Genomic DNA, 15,444 nt, shown 5'->3' on the forward strand with positions numbered 1-15,444 from the left:
ATATTGAAAATGCATAAATTCTTTAAATATCTTCTCCCCTGCCCATGGGTATTTAGCAGACAAACTAATTGCATGGTTATGATGAGCAAGATGCCTCTTCCAAAATTATGAAATTCATACCCCCCCCCCCCCCGGGTCAGGGGTTTGGTGTTAGGGTGGGGCTTTGTTGAATATATAGTGAAAATGCATTATTTATTTGAAAATCATGTTCTTAGCTCCTGGGTATTTAGCAAACATACTTAATGCAAGGTTATGATGAGCAAGGGTGCCTCTTCAAAAATTGTGAATTTCATAGCCCCTGGTTGAGGGGTTCTGGTGTTAGGGTGGGTTTTTTTAATCTATTGTGAAAATGCATTTATATTCTCTGCTGCTGGGCATCTAGGAGGCAAACAGTGTACAAAGTTGTAATAAGCAAGGGTATTTTTACCCAGATTTTTGACATTCTGGACCACTTAGTCAAGTGTTCTGGTGCTGGGCAGATCTTTATTATTTTGCATTCTTCTGAGAAAAATTATTTGCCTTTTGCTATTCATCTATGATAATTGATCACTGTAAATAATATTACTGAAAGGTCAGTTGATTAAGAAAATTATATATAAATTTGTAAGAATTTTTATAATATATAATACAAACAGTACTTTTATTAGTGTTTAATGGTCAATTAGATTTGTAAATAATAGATAAATAAAGACAAAAAAATACTCAATCTTTATTTACTTGTGGGTAAATACAGGCAAGTTAATAGAACTACTTTAAGATTTGTTACGGAGTACTAGCCTAATAATTTTGTTGATCCCTGTCATCCTATTTCCCTTGCTTTTGGGCAGCATAGCTTCATCTGTCTTTTTTTCATTTATACTTCTATGGATCTTTTACAATGTTGTATTATACTCGGGTGACCGTTAAGGCCATTGGGTCTATTGTTTTTATTGTCAATGATTTGATTTGGTGTTTCTTGATCTAAAAAGTCTCCTCTATTTAAAAAGATGGCGAATTCAAATACATTCATTTTTTTCTAAAAGAGAGGAATTCACCTCATTTCAATCTCGGACATTCCCTAAAATGTAAGACGTGTAGGTGTTTTTGCCGAGGTGCACAAAAATATTTTTCTTCTTCAAAAAAGTGATCCAAAGGTGCATGACATTTTAATCCAGATACATTTTTTGCTCCTTTTTGTTTTTTACCTAAGCCAAGAAATCGCAAAACATTATGATGGAATTTAAGACGAAATGTATTTATTAAAGATATTGATTTAGTTTCGATGCGAGTTTAGTTATTGATGCGGGTGCAGCAAATATCACTGCCATCTTGTAATCGTAGATTCGGGGGGGGGGGGAGGGGGGTGTTAACATTTCAAAAGTTTCAGTTTATACAATGTATATTACACCGAAAAACTCCGAAATCCGTGCCTTAATTTTATTTATTGAAAACTTTTACTCCTTTAAAAGTAAATACATACAGTGTACTTGTATCTACGTAGGTAAATGATCCTTCACAAAAAATACCACGTGAACATTTAAATGCTAGGTGCTTTACAAGGTTACCGAGATATTTCTATGTGTGTTGGTTTTGGATTAGGTTCAATAATATTGAATGTTAAATGTTCATAAATCTTTACGAAAAGAAATTTTAAGCTCTCTATCTCGCACTTGATGTATACAAATCACGAGTATATATGGAATTGTGACATTTTTTGGATGTGAATTATAACGCATTTCATGGCTCAACGTGTGGTTAAGAATGTTGAAAACGACTACTTAATTTGCAGCATTTGTTTAGGAAGATATGAAAACCCCAAACTACTACCGTGTGGTCATACGTTTTGTCGTCAGTGTTTGAACGACCATATCACTTTGACAGTTACGGACCGAGCGGCCCAAGGGTTCAATTGTCCAAACGATCGCTCCCTCGTTAAGCGACCGAAAGTGGGTCTTAATCCAAAACAATGGGCGGACGCTTACCCTACCGACACCTTTCTTGTTAGCTTAGTTCAAGCTGTAGCCTCGCACGAAGGCGGGGGCCCTCCGCCAGTCGGAGCAAATGCTTCCCAGAAAACCGAGCAGACGGCAGAGGGCGAAGTGGCGGGAAGTTCTAATGGTCCTCGTTGTGAAAAGCATCCGGATAGACAGATTGAGTTCTTCTGTCTTGGTTGTAGCACTTCAATATGTCCAGTTTGTGCCGTGAGAGAACACAGAAAAAGGACTTGTGAATGTGTCTCCGTATCCGAAGCAATGGAAAGACAGAGGCCAAGAATTCAAGCGTTGAAAAGAAGATTTGAAACTCAGATTCAAAAGATTCAAAGGTTAAATCGGGGTGATGGAATTCTAAATGGCACATTTACAAGTAGCAAAGAGAGAGCACTGAATACACTGACTGACATAGAAGGGAAACTTGGTACATTTTTCCAAGTGATTCTTCAGCAGGTGGAAATTCTTCGTCAGCAAGTGAATGAGGCAACAGTGAATTTCGCGGGCGAAAACCAGCAGCTAAACTCTGTTCTTGAAAATATCGAATCGACAAAGCTTACTTTTGAAAACATGTGCAATATTAATCATAGTGCCGAAGTCTTGAATATTCTTCCCAGGATGGAGACACAAGCTGACGAGTTTGACACTGCCATGCAAACTGCCAATCAAAGTGCAGGAATGCAACTCGATGTTGTCACCAATACATCATTTGAAAGTTTTCTACGGAATCCTCCTCCAATTGGTACCCTTAAGGTTACTCGTGGTAGCAGAAACAACACCAGAAGACCAGCCAACAGACGGGACCAAACTAGACCCAACATACGCAGTGGGAACCCATCCCAGGAATACCAAAGGCAGACATCCACTGGAGCAGTGCGACCGACAAACACTCCTCGGCCTACACGAGAACCAAGACCAACGAGAACTGTCAGCAAAGTCAACGTCAAAGTAGCATCAGAAGCAGTGTCTGCTTGGCATTTGACAGGTGTGGTGTTTGTTGGAAATACCATTGTTGTAACAGACAACTTAAATGAGATGGTCCGACAAGTTACTATATCATCACAGGCTCTGAATCTCACGTTACCCTTAGAAAAACCAGTTTCAATCTGCAACGTGTCCTGTCCTACAGACGTCGCAGTGACACAACCTGAAAAAAGAACCATCACGATTATATCAACAGAACGAGGACTGAATGTCAAAGGGACTGTGCGTACCAACAAAGCTTACGAGGGGATCGCTCAGATGCAGAGTGGGGACTTCGTAGTGTCCTGCGTCCAGGGCAGGATGTCCATTGACGTAATCGATAGAGGAGGTCACGTGTTAAAGTCGATTGAACGGTCTTACTCTTTACGATGCCCGCGCTTCCTGTCCGTTACATCTGCAGGGAGAGTGATTGTCACTGACAAGGAGCAGAAACATATTGTCAGCCTCAACTTCGAAACTAGCCAATTAGACTGGACCTATTCTACCCAATACTCTCCTTGGGGATTGGCTTGTGACCAGGATGGCAAAATATTTATTTGTTTGGACAACAATTCGGTGCAAGTTATCTCCGAGGAAGGCCAGTTAATCCAGGACAAATTTGTTACCGAAACCGATGGTATCAAAACACCACATGCAATATGCGCGCGTCGAGGACAAATTGCTATGACTGAATTTGGACCAAGTTTGTTCGTTCCGAACAGCCCTTTTGTGTATATTGCAAAATTCAGTAATTAATTTCTGCATGCAAAATATTTTTCAAGGAGTAACATGGGCACGATGTATATCTGTGCAATGGACGTCTTCCGTTAATATTTGAACATTTTCAGCTTCTTCCTTGGAACAGTTGAGCCAGTTTTGGCCAAATTTGGTACATTACCTTTACAGGTGAAGGGAAACTAAAATTGCACATCTCCCTCTTGAGGCCCGAGAGAAGGGCCCAAACCTTCAAGACGAATATTTAAGGAATCGTTTTTTGTCAGTTAGACGCAGATCTAGGAAACAAATGTTAAAAGTCCTCTACCAAAAATGTGAAATTCATGTCCTTTAGGTTCGGGGCTCAGGTTCCTTGAGCAAGGTCAAGTTACATGTAATCATAAAAAAATCTGAAATTGGCCTTTGAACTATCATAATAAACAAAGTTCACCAAGAATGAGGGTGATATTAAAAATTGCAATTGTATCTTTAAGAATTTTCCTTTATTGAATGATGTTTCCTTTATTGGATATTTGGCAGACAACTCGTATGCATGATGATAATGAATTTGACGCTTAAAATTGTCGATTTCGTGTTCAAGGTGTGAAGGTTCAAAAGGACCCGGATGGGGCTAAATCGATATCGAGTCCAACGGGCCATCAAAGTAAGCCTGTAGTCAATAAATTTTACTGGATTTTGGCATAGTGATGAGTGAGATGAGTGACCCCCCCCCCTTCCTCCCGCAGAGGTATTTGAAATCTGTAAGTCTCCGTGGCTTTGCCATTTATGTAAAATTCAATTGTACAGCTCTTTTTTTATACCTCACCTGCAATTTCCAGGATTTTGACTAATTTCACTCTTTGCATATACATTGTATGCATGTGAATTTCACTATGGTACTGTATATATTAAAATTGCGAAACCAGTTGTTTTTCAATTTAATCAATAGAAGCTGGTTTTGTTGTACGTACTTGTATTTTGTGAATTACTTCAAAGGGACTGACAGCATATGCACGACCTTTAGCACACATGCAGCCCCCTTTCCTCCCCTGTTAAAGGACTAATAATAATTCCCATCACCAATTGAGAATATGTCTTTGAATTCAAAATCTGAAAATAAAAATATTTTATATAAGGTTTTAAAGTAGTGTATCAGAAACGAAAGGTGATTAAAAGTCCAGATTCATTATTGAGAATTAAATTTATTTATACATATTTTTCTTAACTGCATGGTTGCTGATTGATTTGGCCGTGCAGTTGTTTAATGAGTATATTTGTTCATGTATGGTGAAAATATTTATGTATAGTAAAATATTTACATTCCAAAGTTGTTTTCGTAATTACACAACTCACATAACTTCTTATAAGTAAAATAAATCACTGAGTTATCGCAACATAAACAAGGGATGCGGATCTAGAAATTGTTGATGAGGAAACCACAGCAAATCAGGAATGCTATATAATAAATAAAAACGCTGGATTAAGGTAGTCCGATCCTCAGAATCTGAAAATCGGAAGTTTAGTAATTGAAAATGCTTACAAAAATATGTTTGAATTCACAAAGTGGAGTGTATTTACCCATGGTATTTCTTATAGTTAATCATATTATATAGGACAAATTATCAAATCTCAAATATTTTTCAGGAAGCGCGAATAAAAGCACTAGCTATGCATTTTCTAATAGAAAATTGATCAATAGTCATATTTTAAGATAAAGAAAAACTATATATATATATATAGGTTTTCAGGCATTTGGAGAAAATTGCATATTTTTAATAAACGGTATTTTAGTTTTACTTACTTCAATTGTTATACGTATAATTTATAGGTTTGTGCTATCGGTGCAAGACATATGTCACTTTTTAATTTCATATCACAGGTGCTTGGCGACGGGGCCCCCCTCCCTCCCCGTGTTCCGTACCCCAAGGGTTCTTTGACTTTTTTAAAATAAAATATTTTTCTATGACACATTCCCAAAGTATTACAACTGAAAAATCCAAAATATAACCTAAAACTAGGCTTTTATAAAAAAAATTCACATTCTCTGATACCAAAAGAGAACTTTTAGTATCAGAGAGTGTGAATTTTTATAAAAGGCAAGTTTTAGGTTATATTTTGGATTTTTCAGTTTTTTATACTTTGTTAATGCGTCATAGAAAAATATTTTATCAAAAAAAGGTCAAAGAACCCTTGGGGTACGGAACATGGGGGAGGGGAGGTCCCGTCCCCAAGCACCTGTGTTTCAAATCAGCTAATATCATAGGTATTTAATGCTAGATTGAAGGAAGTCCTAGTTCTCTAAACATTTATTTAATTTTGTACTTTTATGGGGTACAAATATCAACTTTTTGACCGTATGTAAGACTTCAAAGAACCTCGAATCATATTAAGATGCTATGAAGTGAAAATCGCTGCATGTACGAAAAGATTTCAATTTCAAGCTAGTCATATTATATTCTCGTTGGAAAAGCCAGTCAAAGTGTGGTGTTTATGGAAACTAAGCAGAGGGTTGGGATCTGACTGGAACCAAGGCAAAACCTCTAAAGGTGGGGATTTTGAGCCTAGTGACCCCCCCCCCCCCCCGAGGCTTCTGACAAGTTGAAAAAAAAGCATTTTTAATACACAACGCGTAAATTTTTAGATTGAAAACGGTGTATTCTAATATAGATTTTGCATTTAGATGACAGCCTTGGTACAAGTTGAAACTCGGGGAATTGCATGTAAGAACTATTATTTTTACCAAGCCGATGTGAATATTATAAATCTGAGCATCGATTTTTTTTGTGGCATGGATATTGAAAATTGATGTCACACAGTCACAGTGGTCACTGAATAGTGGTTGTGAATATCATATTTTTGAAAAAAGATGTGACAGTCAGCAGTGATAGCTTTCTTTGTATCATATACTTAAATGATTATTGGTGGCATGAGTTACAAAATTTAAGGTTTGCATCACTTTTCACAACGCGCTTTATTCAAGTATAGTTTGCAACCTGTGTTATATAAAACAACCCAAAATGCAAAGGTCTTAGAAATATTAATTACAGAAACAAATGACTGTCAATAATAACTAGAGTATCACTTGTACAGAATTTAATACTAGTATATATATAGAGAGAGAGAGAGAGAGAGAGAGAAAGATTACAAGCATTAATATTGACTTCATAATGATGTTGAGTATAACCATATATTATTTTTACTGTGTAATTCAATAAATCTGATTGGTTTTGCGTGATATCACAGGCCCGTAGGAAGCAATTTCAGTTTGTTTGTTTTTTTTGGGGGGGGGGCATTACCAAAATTAAAAAAATCCTTGACAAGCAAAAAAAAAAAAAAAAGAAAAAAAAGGAGGCATCAAATGTTCTTATTGAGGGGGCACAAGCATATAGTAGCTATGTTTTCTATAGTATTCTATATATTGGCAAAATTATTGGGAGGGCACTTCCCAGATGTGTTTAGAATAGTGAAAAGTCTTTAAAATAAGGATTTGTCTCTTTTTTCCCAAAGAAAATAATATAACAAATGTAGCTCTTTGAATTGGTCAATCCTTAGATATATCGACTTCACAGAAAAGCACATGGGCTTCCCACTCTGTGCTAAGTCAAAATGCTTTTCTGTGAAGTTAATATAATTTAATTTTGTTTGTATTCTAGCCTGTGATTGGTTAATATCCAAAAAGGAACACAAATTATTTCTGTATAACCTGGTTTGGTATGGGGACACCCCCCCTTGACAACCAGCTGAATCATCTGTATCCATACAATCCTCTCATTTCCAGTCCTCGGGATTCATGGAAAATTCCAGATTTAATAAATGTACCTTTAATTTCAAACAATAATTCGATCTTACCACATGTAACCAAACAACATGGCTGCTAGGCCTATGTATCAGTTTTTACCTCCCCTCGATTCCCATCACTTCCGTTACTTCCGTTACTATGGTTGTATTATTGAGCGGCAAATTTGAACTAATAAAAAGTAACGAAATTTTACAACCATAGTTATTTAATGATTTTAAAATTAAATTATAAGGAATGACTCTAATTCTTGGCCAAATTATTCGAGTATAACCTGGTTTGGGTCAGTTTACGCTGTTTTATAATCCGCTTCGTGGATTATAAAGCGTAAACTGACCTAAACCAGGTTATACTCGAATAATTTGGCCAAGAATTAGAGTCATTCCTAAAATATATCTGTAGATTGACCTCATTAAAGTTCTATATTGTATAATATTAGTCCATACTAATCAACTCAGAGTAAAATTGTATGACACTCATAACTGTATATCATACTTTATTGAATTTTATTCATGAGAACTCTAATTATGCAAATTATGAGATTGTCCTTTTTGATGAACAAAATATATGTATTTCTCTTCAGTAACAGGATAAAATAACCTTAATACTAAAAAAAAAAGTAAATAAAAAAAAAACACATGGTAATATTCAATCAAAATTAAGTTTTGTGAAATATACAATTAAATTTGCATTCTATCAACTAATATTCTAGTGAAATTACAAAATTTCAAATCACATATTATCAGATTTTAAATTCTATAGACATCTGACAATCTACAACCTTGGAATTTTACCTAAGAATTGTGTGATGGAAGATCATAAAAGCAAATCTCAGACCCATAAAAGTATTTATAAACGAACATTCCTCTGAAATATTTTTAGAAAAAATATAAAAATAAAAGAAATTATCTCTGATCATCAAAAGGAACATTTAACAATTAAGTTGCATCTTTCACTGACATTTATTCTAATGAGCTATCCAACATACAACAATGGAGTGTCCTCCTTCAATTAACACATAAATTCTTGAGGTACAAATCAATGAGGATTGTTAAGTTGCTTGCATTGCAAGTCTTTAAGATTTATTATAAACACAGTTTTAAATATGGAACTCCAAACAATCTTATTAAAAAAAAAGAACATTTTTTATATTTAAAAATATATTAACACAATATTTAATATAGCCCGGAATGTGCACCATAATTATACAATACAATGCAACCATATTCCTGTCTGTTTAGACTAACAGAAACTGGACATGAAAGCATGAATGTTTATGTTATGTCTATATCTATTCTAGTCAGAATACTCCACATAGCTATACACATAATAATGTACTGCTTTACACCAATCTTGGTTTTGCACATTTTTATTGCTTTACTGTAACATTAATCTTTCAAGAAAATGCATTGTACATGTACAGTATCCGTGGAATACTGTTTGGCATAATCACGCTGGATCTGTCATCCAAATTAAAAATAGATGCATCCATCACTCTGTCTCTTGAATCTTCAAACTAATCTCTCCTGACCTTTGCCCTTGGTTTCTTTGGTGTCATCTCCACACTATCTCCTTCATTTTTCCCAAGAAGTTCTTGAACAAACTTAAATTTTGATAAGAAAAGTTTCCATACTAGATACCATCCTGTAAAGAAGCAATATACCTTTTAAAATTTCTTCCTCATACTTTTTATTTTTTTGATCGCTCATGCTATTGCAATCTCATATATATCGAAGTCATCTATAGCGACACTATACTTTAGCGCGTTTTTCTGGGGATTGGTAAAGTAAAGTCACTCCGTAAAATTACCAAAAATGTGAACTAAATGAAGCAAAAACATTTAAAGTGGTGTTATGACTTACGGTTTAAAAAGCCATCCCCCTTTTTGGTTCAAATATAGAATGCCATATGTATATATAAAGAACAGTGACTAGTATACTGTGTTTGCTAACAAGCAAATGCGAGTACAAAGCAGCCTACTGGCGATTTTCTTAATGTATAAGCACCATATTAAGACTGAGTCACTTCTTCAGTTCTTGTACTTCATAGAAAGATGCATGTGCTTCAGTAACAATAACAATACACTAATCACACTTGGCATGGAACATAAAACAACAGTAATATAGCAGCTGAACCATAAGAACTTACCACAACCAATAAAGAGTATAACTGCGATCAGTGCGACAGCAATAGTGAAAAAAGTAAGTAAAACTTCTAACACATCAGCCATGAATCAGCTGATAGCAGACATCCGGAAGTACAAAGATATCCGCAGAAAATGCTACAAAATGTGTAACCTTAACTGTTGTCTCTTCTATTTTTATTTCCTTTTGTATATATCATTATAGCCCAAAATATTAAACATTGGGTTTTTTTTGGTCATTCTTTATAAATTTAATAGTAAGTCCGATACTGCCATTTGGAAAATAATAATCATCATGGCGCTTGCCGATGTCTGTGGCTTGAAAACAAACCAGTTTAAAAACGGACTTCTCAGCGATTTCGGGGGAACACCATCACATTTATTAAGCGATGTATTGACAACAACAAACAACTTTATTGTACCTTATGGCATTGACGTAAGAGAACAAATTATGAGTTAATTATCATTGCTGCATTCTCATTCAAGAATTCGAATTTCCTCAATATTTCAAAATGTAAATGAACTGTGAGATTTTAATTTTGTTTATTTTTCAGCCGGTAGAAAGTGTGAAAGAATTTACAAATCCCAATAGTGATGTCAAAATACATTTTGACCATGGAACTACAACTCTTGCTTTCAAATTTCAACATGGTGTTATTGTTGCCGTTGACTCAAGAGCCACAGCAGGACCATCTATAGGTCTTTTTCTTTTTAAAAAATTATTTTCATTAAGTTTGTAACAATACGTTAATATGTTTTGCGGTGACACTGTTGGGGCAAGGGTCAGATAAAAAATCTAACTGTGTCTCTGGACAAGCCCTCACCACAGTTAGAATATGTCCCATATACTTTCAATGTAGCAAATCGGAGTGGATCCACTTCGAAATGATTTTGAAGAATACAAAAGGAGTTGCACTGAAAATAACTACCAAATTAATCATAACAAACCTTTTTGAGATTGTATATGCCTTTTCACCTTAAAAATAATCCATATAAATACGAAAATTTAAATCATTTTGTCAACGTTTTTTCCTCGCTTCAAATTTAACGCCATGTTGACATTAGGAACTCTCTGGATTGTTCATAGAAAATGCACAGAGTTCTATCGCCCGTGTTTATTTTGCAACATTGCCAATACACGGAACAAATTCAATCGTTAAACCAGGTCCGTAGGACAATATCATTTTAACGATAGAATGTTCTATCTAGGGCAAGGGCAGTTGTATACCACTGGTTGTATATCATTAGTTAGAATAATCTAACTGTGTCTTGGGACAGGCCTTCACCACAGTTAGAATGCCTCCCATATACCCGTAATGTAGCAAAAAATTGCAGAATCGCTCCGAAACGATTTTGGAGAAAATTAATGAAGTTGCATTGAAAATAACAGTCAAATTAATCATAATGAACCTTTTTGAGACTGTAAATACCTTTTCTCTAAATATTTAATCCATATAATGGAAGAATTCAACACTTTTTCACCAACGTTTTTTACTCGTTTCAAATTTACACACCATGTTGACATTCGGAACTCTCAGGATTTTTCATAGTAAATGCACTGAGAGTTATCTCCTGTATTTTCTTTGCTACATAGACAATACACGGAACGCTTCTATCATTAAACCGGGTCCGTAGGACATTTATCATTTTAACGATAGAACATTCTATCTAGTATACCATAAAAAAAACCTTTACACAGCTTACACTTTAAATTTTGATCAGCCTCTTCAAACTTCAGACCACACAAGACAGTAGACTGTGACTTCACAAGAAGTTGTATATAAGTTGCATTTCTGTAAATTTTGCAATTTGTAATGAAAGGCATTGTAGAGTAGATGCAATTATTTTGTTTTGTTTAAGTTCTCTGCTAGAACTAAATCTTAATACATGTTAACTGCAGGTCTCTTTGTTCATCATTATCGCTTGGAATCCTGGTAGCAAAGGAATTCTGGGAAGGTTTCACAGAAAAATTTGCTTGACGAATTTACAAATTTTTATTAGAATTTTCTCTGTTCTTACGCATTAGTCTATTGAGCTCACTTTGCCAATGGTGCTTCGCACTTTTCGCTGCACTCACTATGAAATACTAGTCTGAAATTTCTGACGTTTTCCAAGTGTATTTCTTGATTTTGATATTTAACATGCCAATGAAGTGACGGAACCAAGGCCATTATGAAAATTGAAAAGTGGCCGCCTCCAACCAGAGGCATTATCCTGTCGATTTTCAACATGTGAACGGAATTAAATGTGTAATTCACATCTTATCAACAGTACAATGCTTCTAGTTTTGCCAATATCGCTCTTATTGTTCATGTGTAATATAAAGTGTCTGGTGAAAAGTGTCGATGTTTGTTTTATCAAGCTGTCAAGGTTTGTTTTGATTTCGTGCATTTTAAAATCTCATGAGACCTGAATCAGAATGTAGAGCCTCAGGGATATTTTCTTTTAAGCAATATTGGTGAGAACTAGAAGCATGGTGCTATTGATAAATTGTGAATCTGACATTTTAAAATTCGATTTGCAAGTTTCAAAAATCGAGTTCAATTTGGGGTGGTGAAATTTCCACTTTTCATTTCCTGTAGTGCCCAATGTTCAAATACAATGAAACCTGTCTAATCTGACATGCACTGGAAGACCAATTTTGTGTGGGGATAGGGTGTGGGATTACATAGTCTAAAGAACATAGAAAACAGTCAAATGGGAATGAAAAATGAAGGTCAACATTCACAGTGAACGGGTTGCATAGGTGTTGGATTAGACAGTTTTCACTGTATTGCATTCAGTTGATAACAGTAAGAAGTTTCCAGTAGTAGAATTTTGTAGAATTTCTGGTAAAAGCACCCTGTCCTAATTGAAAATTAACTCTTATTTTCCCCAAAGTTAAGTAAAAATTCCCAAAAGATAAACAGAGTGAATTTTTCAATGCTTTTTACATGTTCAAAAAACTTGAATTTTGAGATTAAAATGATCTTAAAGATGTGAATAGGAAATCAGCCTTCAATCTAACTCTTTGTCAACTTAATATAAGACATCAATACATGTATTTCCAAATTTTGCCACTTTTTCAATTTAAAATTCCCAATTTTAAGGGTACAGTACCCTGTACCAAAGGGTCAGTTAAGCCATGTAGGCAGGTAAGACCACAAGTTAAGATTCAGTGCATATATTTTGCTTCATTTTCTGCATTTAAAAGAAAAAAAAAAAAAACTTGGAAAAGATGTGTCATTAATGTTTTCCAGAATCCCAGACAGTAAAGAAAGTGATTGAAATAAATCCTTATTTACTGGGAACCATGGCTGGTGGGGCTGCTGACTGTGCATATTGGGAGAGGGTATTGGCAAGACAGTGTCGGTAAGTTGAACATATTTTATAAGTTTATCTTATCCAGGGTTGTCCCTAAGACCCGGGGAATTTCCCTGCTTATAATGCCGTAATCCCCCGGTTATTTTGGTATTCCCCCTAAACTCATCATTGGAGGAGGAACCCCAGACCCCCTTATACTTTTTTAATGCCCCTTCTATTTCAAGTTTTAGAGAGAACCCTGCTTATCTCCCTAATATTTTACAATGTTTACACACCTAGGTACTTACTAGGAATAGTAACTGATGAGAATACATATATCTTCTGAATAAATAATTAATTATACCCCCATAAAGCTTTTCTTGGGGGCGGGGGGGGGGGTATAATATCGTGTCACTGCATCCATTCATCTGTCTGTCTTTATGTCTGTAGAAACAAGGTCAAATGCTAAATGTTTAGGTCCAGCTGAAAATGCTTAGGTCTTTTTCAGGCTTATTTGAGGAAGTATCCAAACTTGCAGATATGATGCATCTTTAGATACTAGTATGATGCATTTTTGATGTCCCTTCTCTGGATATCAGTTCTGTGAAGCAATTCTTGTTGTATATTGTCTTGTAATATAATCATTCTGTGTATAATGTCAATACATGTATCTTCCTCCATACTGCTGTTAGATAAAAAGTAGTTGATTGATCAGAGCTTCCAAATTCAAAATTTAAAACAAGTTAATAGTTATGAAATGTATACATACATAATATTTGCAAATCATATAAGTTGGAGGGAAAAAACTCTCTTTAAAATATAGTATAATTGCTTTCTGAATTTTATAAAAATTGAATTAAATGTATGTGTTATGATTGGTTATGCAGTCTATGATCACTTTGACATATTAGTTTGAAAAAAAATCCTTTATTTATCTAGAACAAATATTACTAGAAAATTGCTTACATATTTTTAGAATATACGAGTTACGGAATAAGGAGAGAATATCAGTAGCTGCAGCATCCAAATTATTGGCTAACATTGTTTACAACTATAAAGGAATGGGACTGTCTATGGTAAGTTTTATTCGAATTTAAAATTTATTCACACACAGCATATCAAACCCATTCATCTGCAGAAGGTGGACTTAGTTGTTTGTTATTTTGTCCTAATAAGCAATTCAAATTTTAACTGTTTATAATAGATATTTAAATTAGAGCTCTCTCATTATGAAGTATTGATTTTTTTAATGTATTTTTATTCATGAATTTTTATATTGTAGGGAACTATGATTTGTGGATGGGATAAAAGGGTAAGATTTTATAATATTTCCTTTCCTCAATAACAACTTGAACTGTCTTGAAGCTAAAGTGAACTTTTGTCAAATACACACTCTACACTTTCTTTTATTAATTCTGATAATCTAAAATGAAAATGGGGTCTTTTTATGAACCTTTTGAATTGTGGTGTTCTTGCATGTAATCCTGTCCATACTGCAACTCAAAATTCATTTGCCATATTGTTCAAACAAGTTAAACAAATTAAACTGAAAAACTGTGCAGAAATATCATTAGTTAGAATATCTGTTTCTTTGGACAAGCCCTCACCAAATCTGGGTGTGTAGTACGATATCATTTAACGATTGAATGTTCTATCTAAAATACCATTTCTTTATTCTCTTTAATTCCACTATTTAGATCTTTTATTAGTAATTGTAAGCCAAGATATCAGCTGTTAAGAGTTTGAATTTTTTTACATTACAGGGACCTGGTCTTTACTATGTTGACAGTGATGGAGAAAGAATGTCAAACAATATTTACTCAGTGGGTTCTGGGTCAGTTTATGCCTATGGTGTTTTAGACAGTGGCTATCGTTACGACCTCTCAGTAGAGGAAGCTATTGACTTAGGGAGGAGGTCAATCTACCATGCTACCCATAGGGATGCATACAGTGGTGGAGTTGTTAACTGTAAGCACACACTAACTCTTGAAAAAAAAAAAAACCATGATGTAATAATACTTGGTTTATGCAAGTTTTTACCTTAAAATTTCAATCATTCAAAATCAAACATTTCTTTGGTACTAAGTATTTTATTTATGTTCCTTCGAATGAATTTATTTCAACTCCATTTATCTTGTTGTGTACCATTTGAAGGAAACTGAATCAAAATTTATATCTCCTTTAGAATGATATGATTTTATTATCTACATGTATCTTGTTGTGTACCATTTGAAGGAAACTGGGTTGAAATTTATATCTCCTATAGAATGATATGATTTTATTATCTATCTTGTAGTGTACCATATGAAGGAAACGGGATGGGAATTCATCTCTCAGACAGATGTGTTTGATCTCCATTATCAGTACCAGGCCGAGAAGAAGTAGAGACAAAATATTAATCTATACATAAAAGTGCTACCTGAACATTGCATCATCTCATGATATTGAAATCATGCTTAAACTTTAATATTTTCATTAATAATAATAAATATCTTCATTAAAAATGAATTTACTGGATTTATTGTGTCTGATACCTTTGAATTTCTCTCAGTACAGCTGATAAAATAAATAGATAAATT

The 15,444-nt window shown here is 34.5% G+C and overlaps 1 protein-coding gene and 1 long non-coding RNA gene across 3 annotated transcripts; one reads left to right on the plus strand and one right to left on the minus strand.

Moving 5' to 3' along the window:
• The first annotated feature begins 1,703 nt into the window (after positions 1 to 1,703).
• Positions 1,704 to 15,382, plus strand: LOC133205765 (proteasome subunit beta type-5-like). 2 transcript variants are annotated; one of them, XM_061341631.1, is made up of 7 exons: positions 9,852 to 10,019; positions 10,138 to 10,282; positions 12,823 to 12,934; positions 13,842 to 13,941; positions 14,148 to 14,177; positions 14,629 to 14,833; positions 15,162 to 15,382. In XM_061341631.1, the coding sequence occupies exons 1-7, from the start codon at positions 9,879 to 9,881 to the stop codon at positions 15,248 to 15,250; spliced, it is 822 nt and encodes a 273-aa protein (XP_061197615.1). In that variant the 5' UTR covers positions 9,852 to 9,878; the 3' UTR covers positions 15,251 to 15,382. The 2 variants fall into 2 exon arrangements, with proteins under 2 accessions (XP_061197616.1, XP_061197615.1); XM_061341632.1 differs by lacking the exons at positions 10,138 to 10,282; positions 12,823 to 12,934; positions 13,842 to 13,941 and adding an exon at positions 1,704 to 3,633 and having other exon boundaries at positions 9,949 to 10,019.
• On the minus strand, positions 8,384 to 9,691 carry LOC133205878 (uncharacterized). The gene is made up of 2 exons (XR_009723675.1): positions 9,589 to 9,691; positions 8,384 to 9,084 (listed from the first exon to the last, which is right to left on the minus strand). It is a non-coding gene; the product is annotated as an uncharacterized LOC133205878 (long non-coding RNA).
• Positions 15,383 to 15,444: the final 62 nt, after the last annotated feature.

This window comes from Saccostrea echinata, unplaced genomic scaffold (assembly GCF_033153115.1).
Source record: "Saccostrea echinata isolate AGI-Se365-2 ecotype Australia unplaced genomic scaffold, CSIRO_AGI_Sech_v1 ptg000054l, whole genome shotgun sequence".
NCBI lineage: Eukaryota > Metazoa > Mollusca > Bivalvia > Ostreida > Ostreidae > Saccostrea > Saccostrea echinata.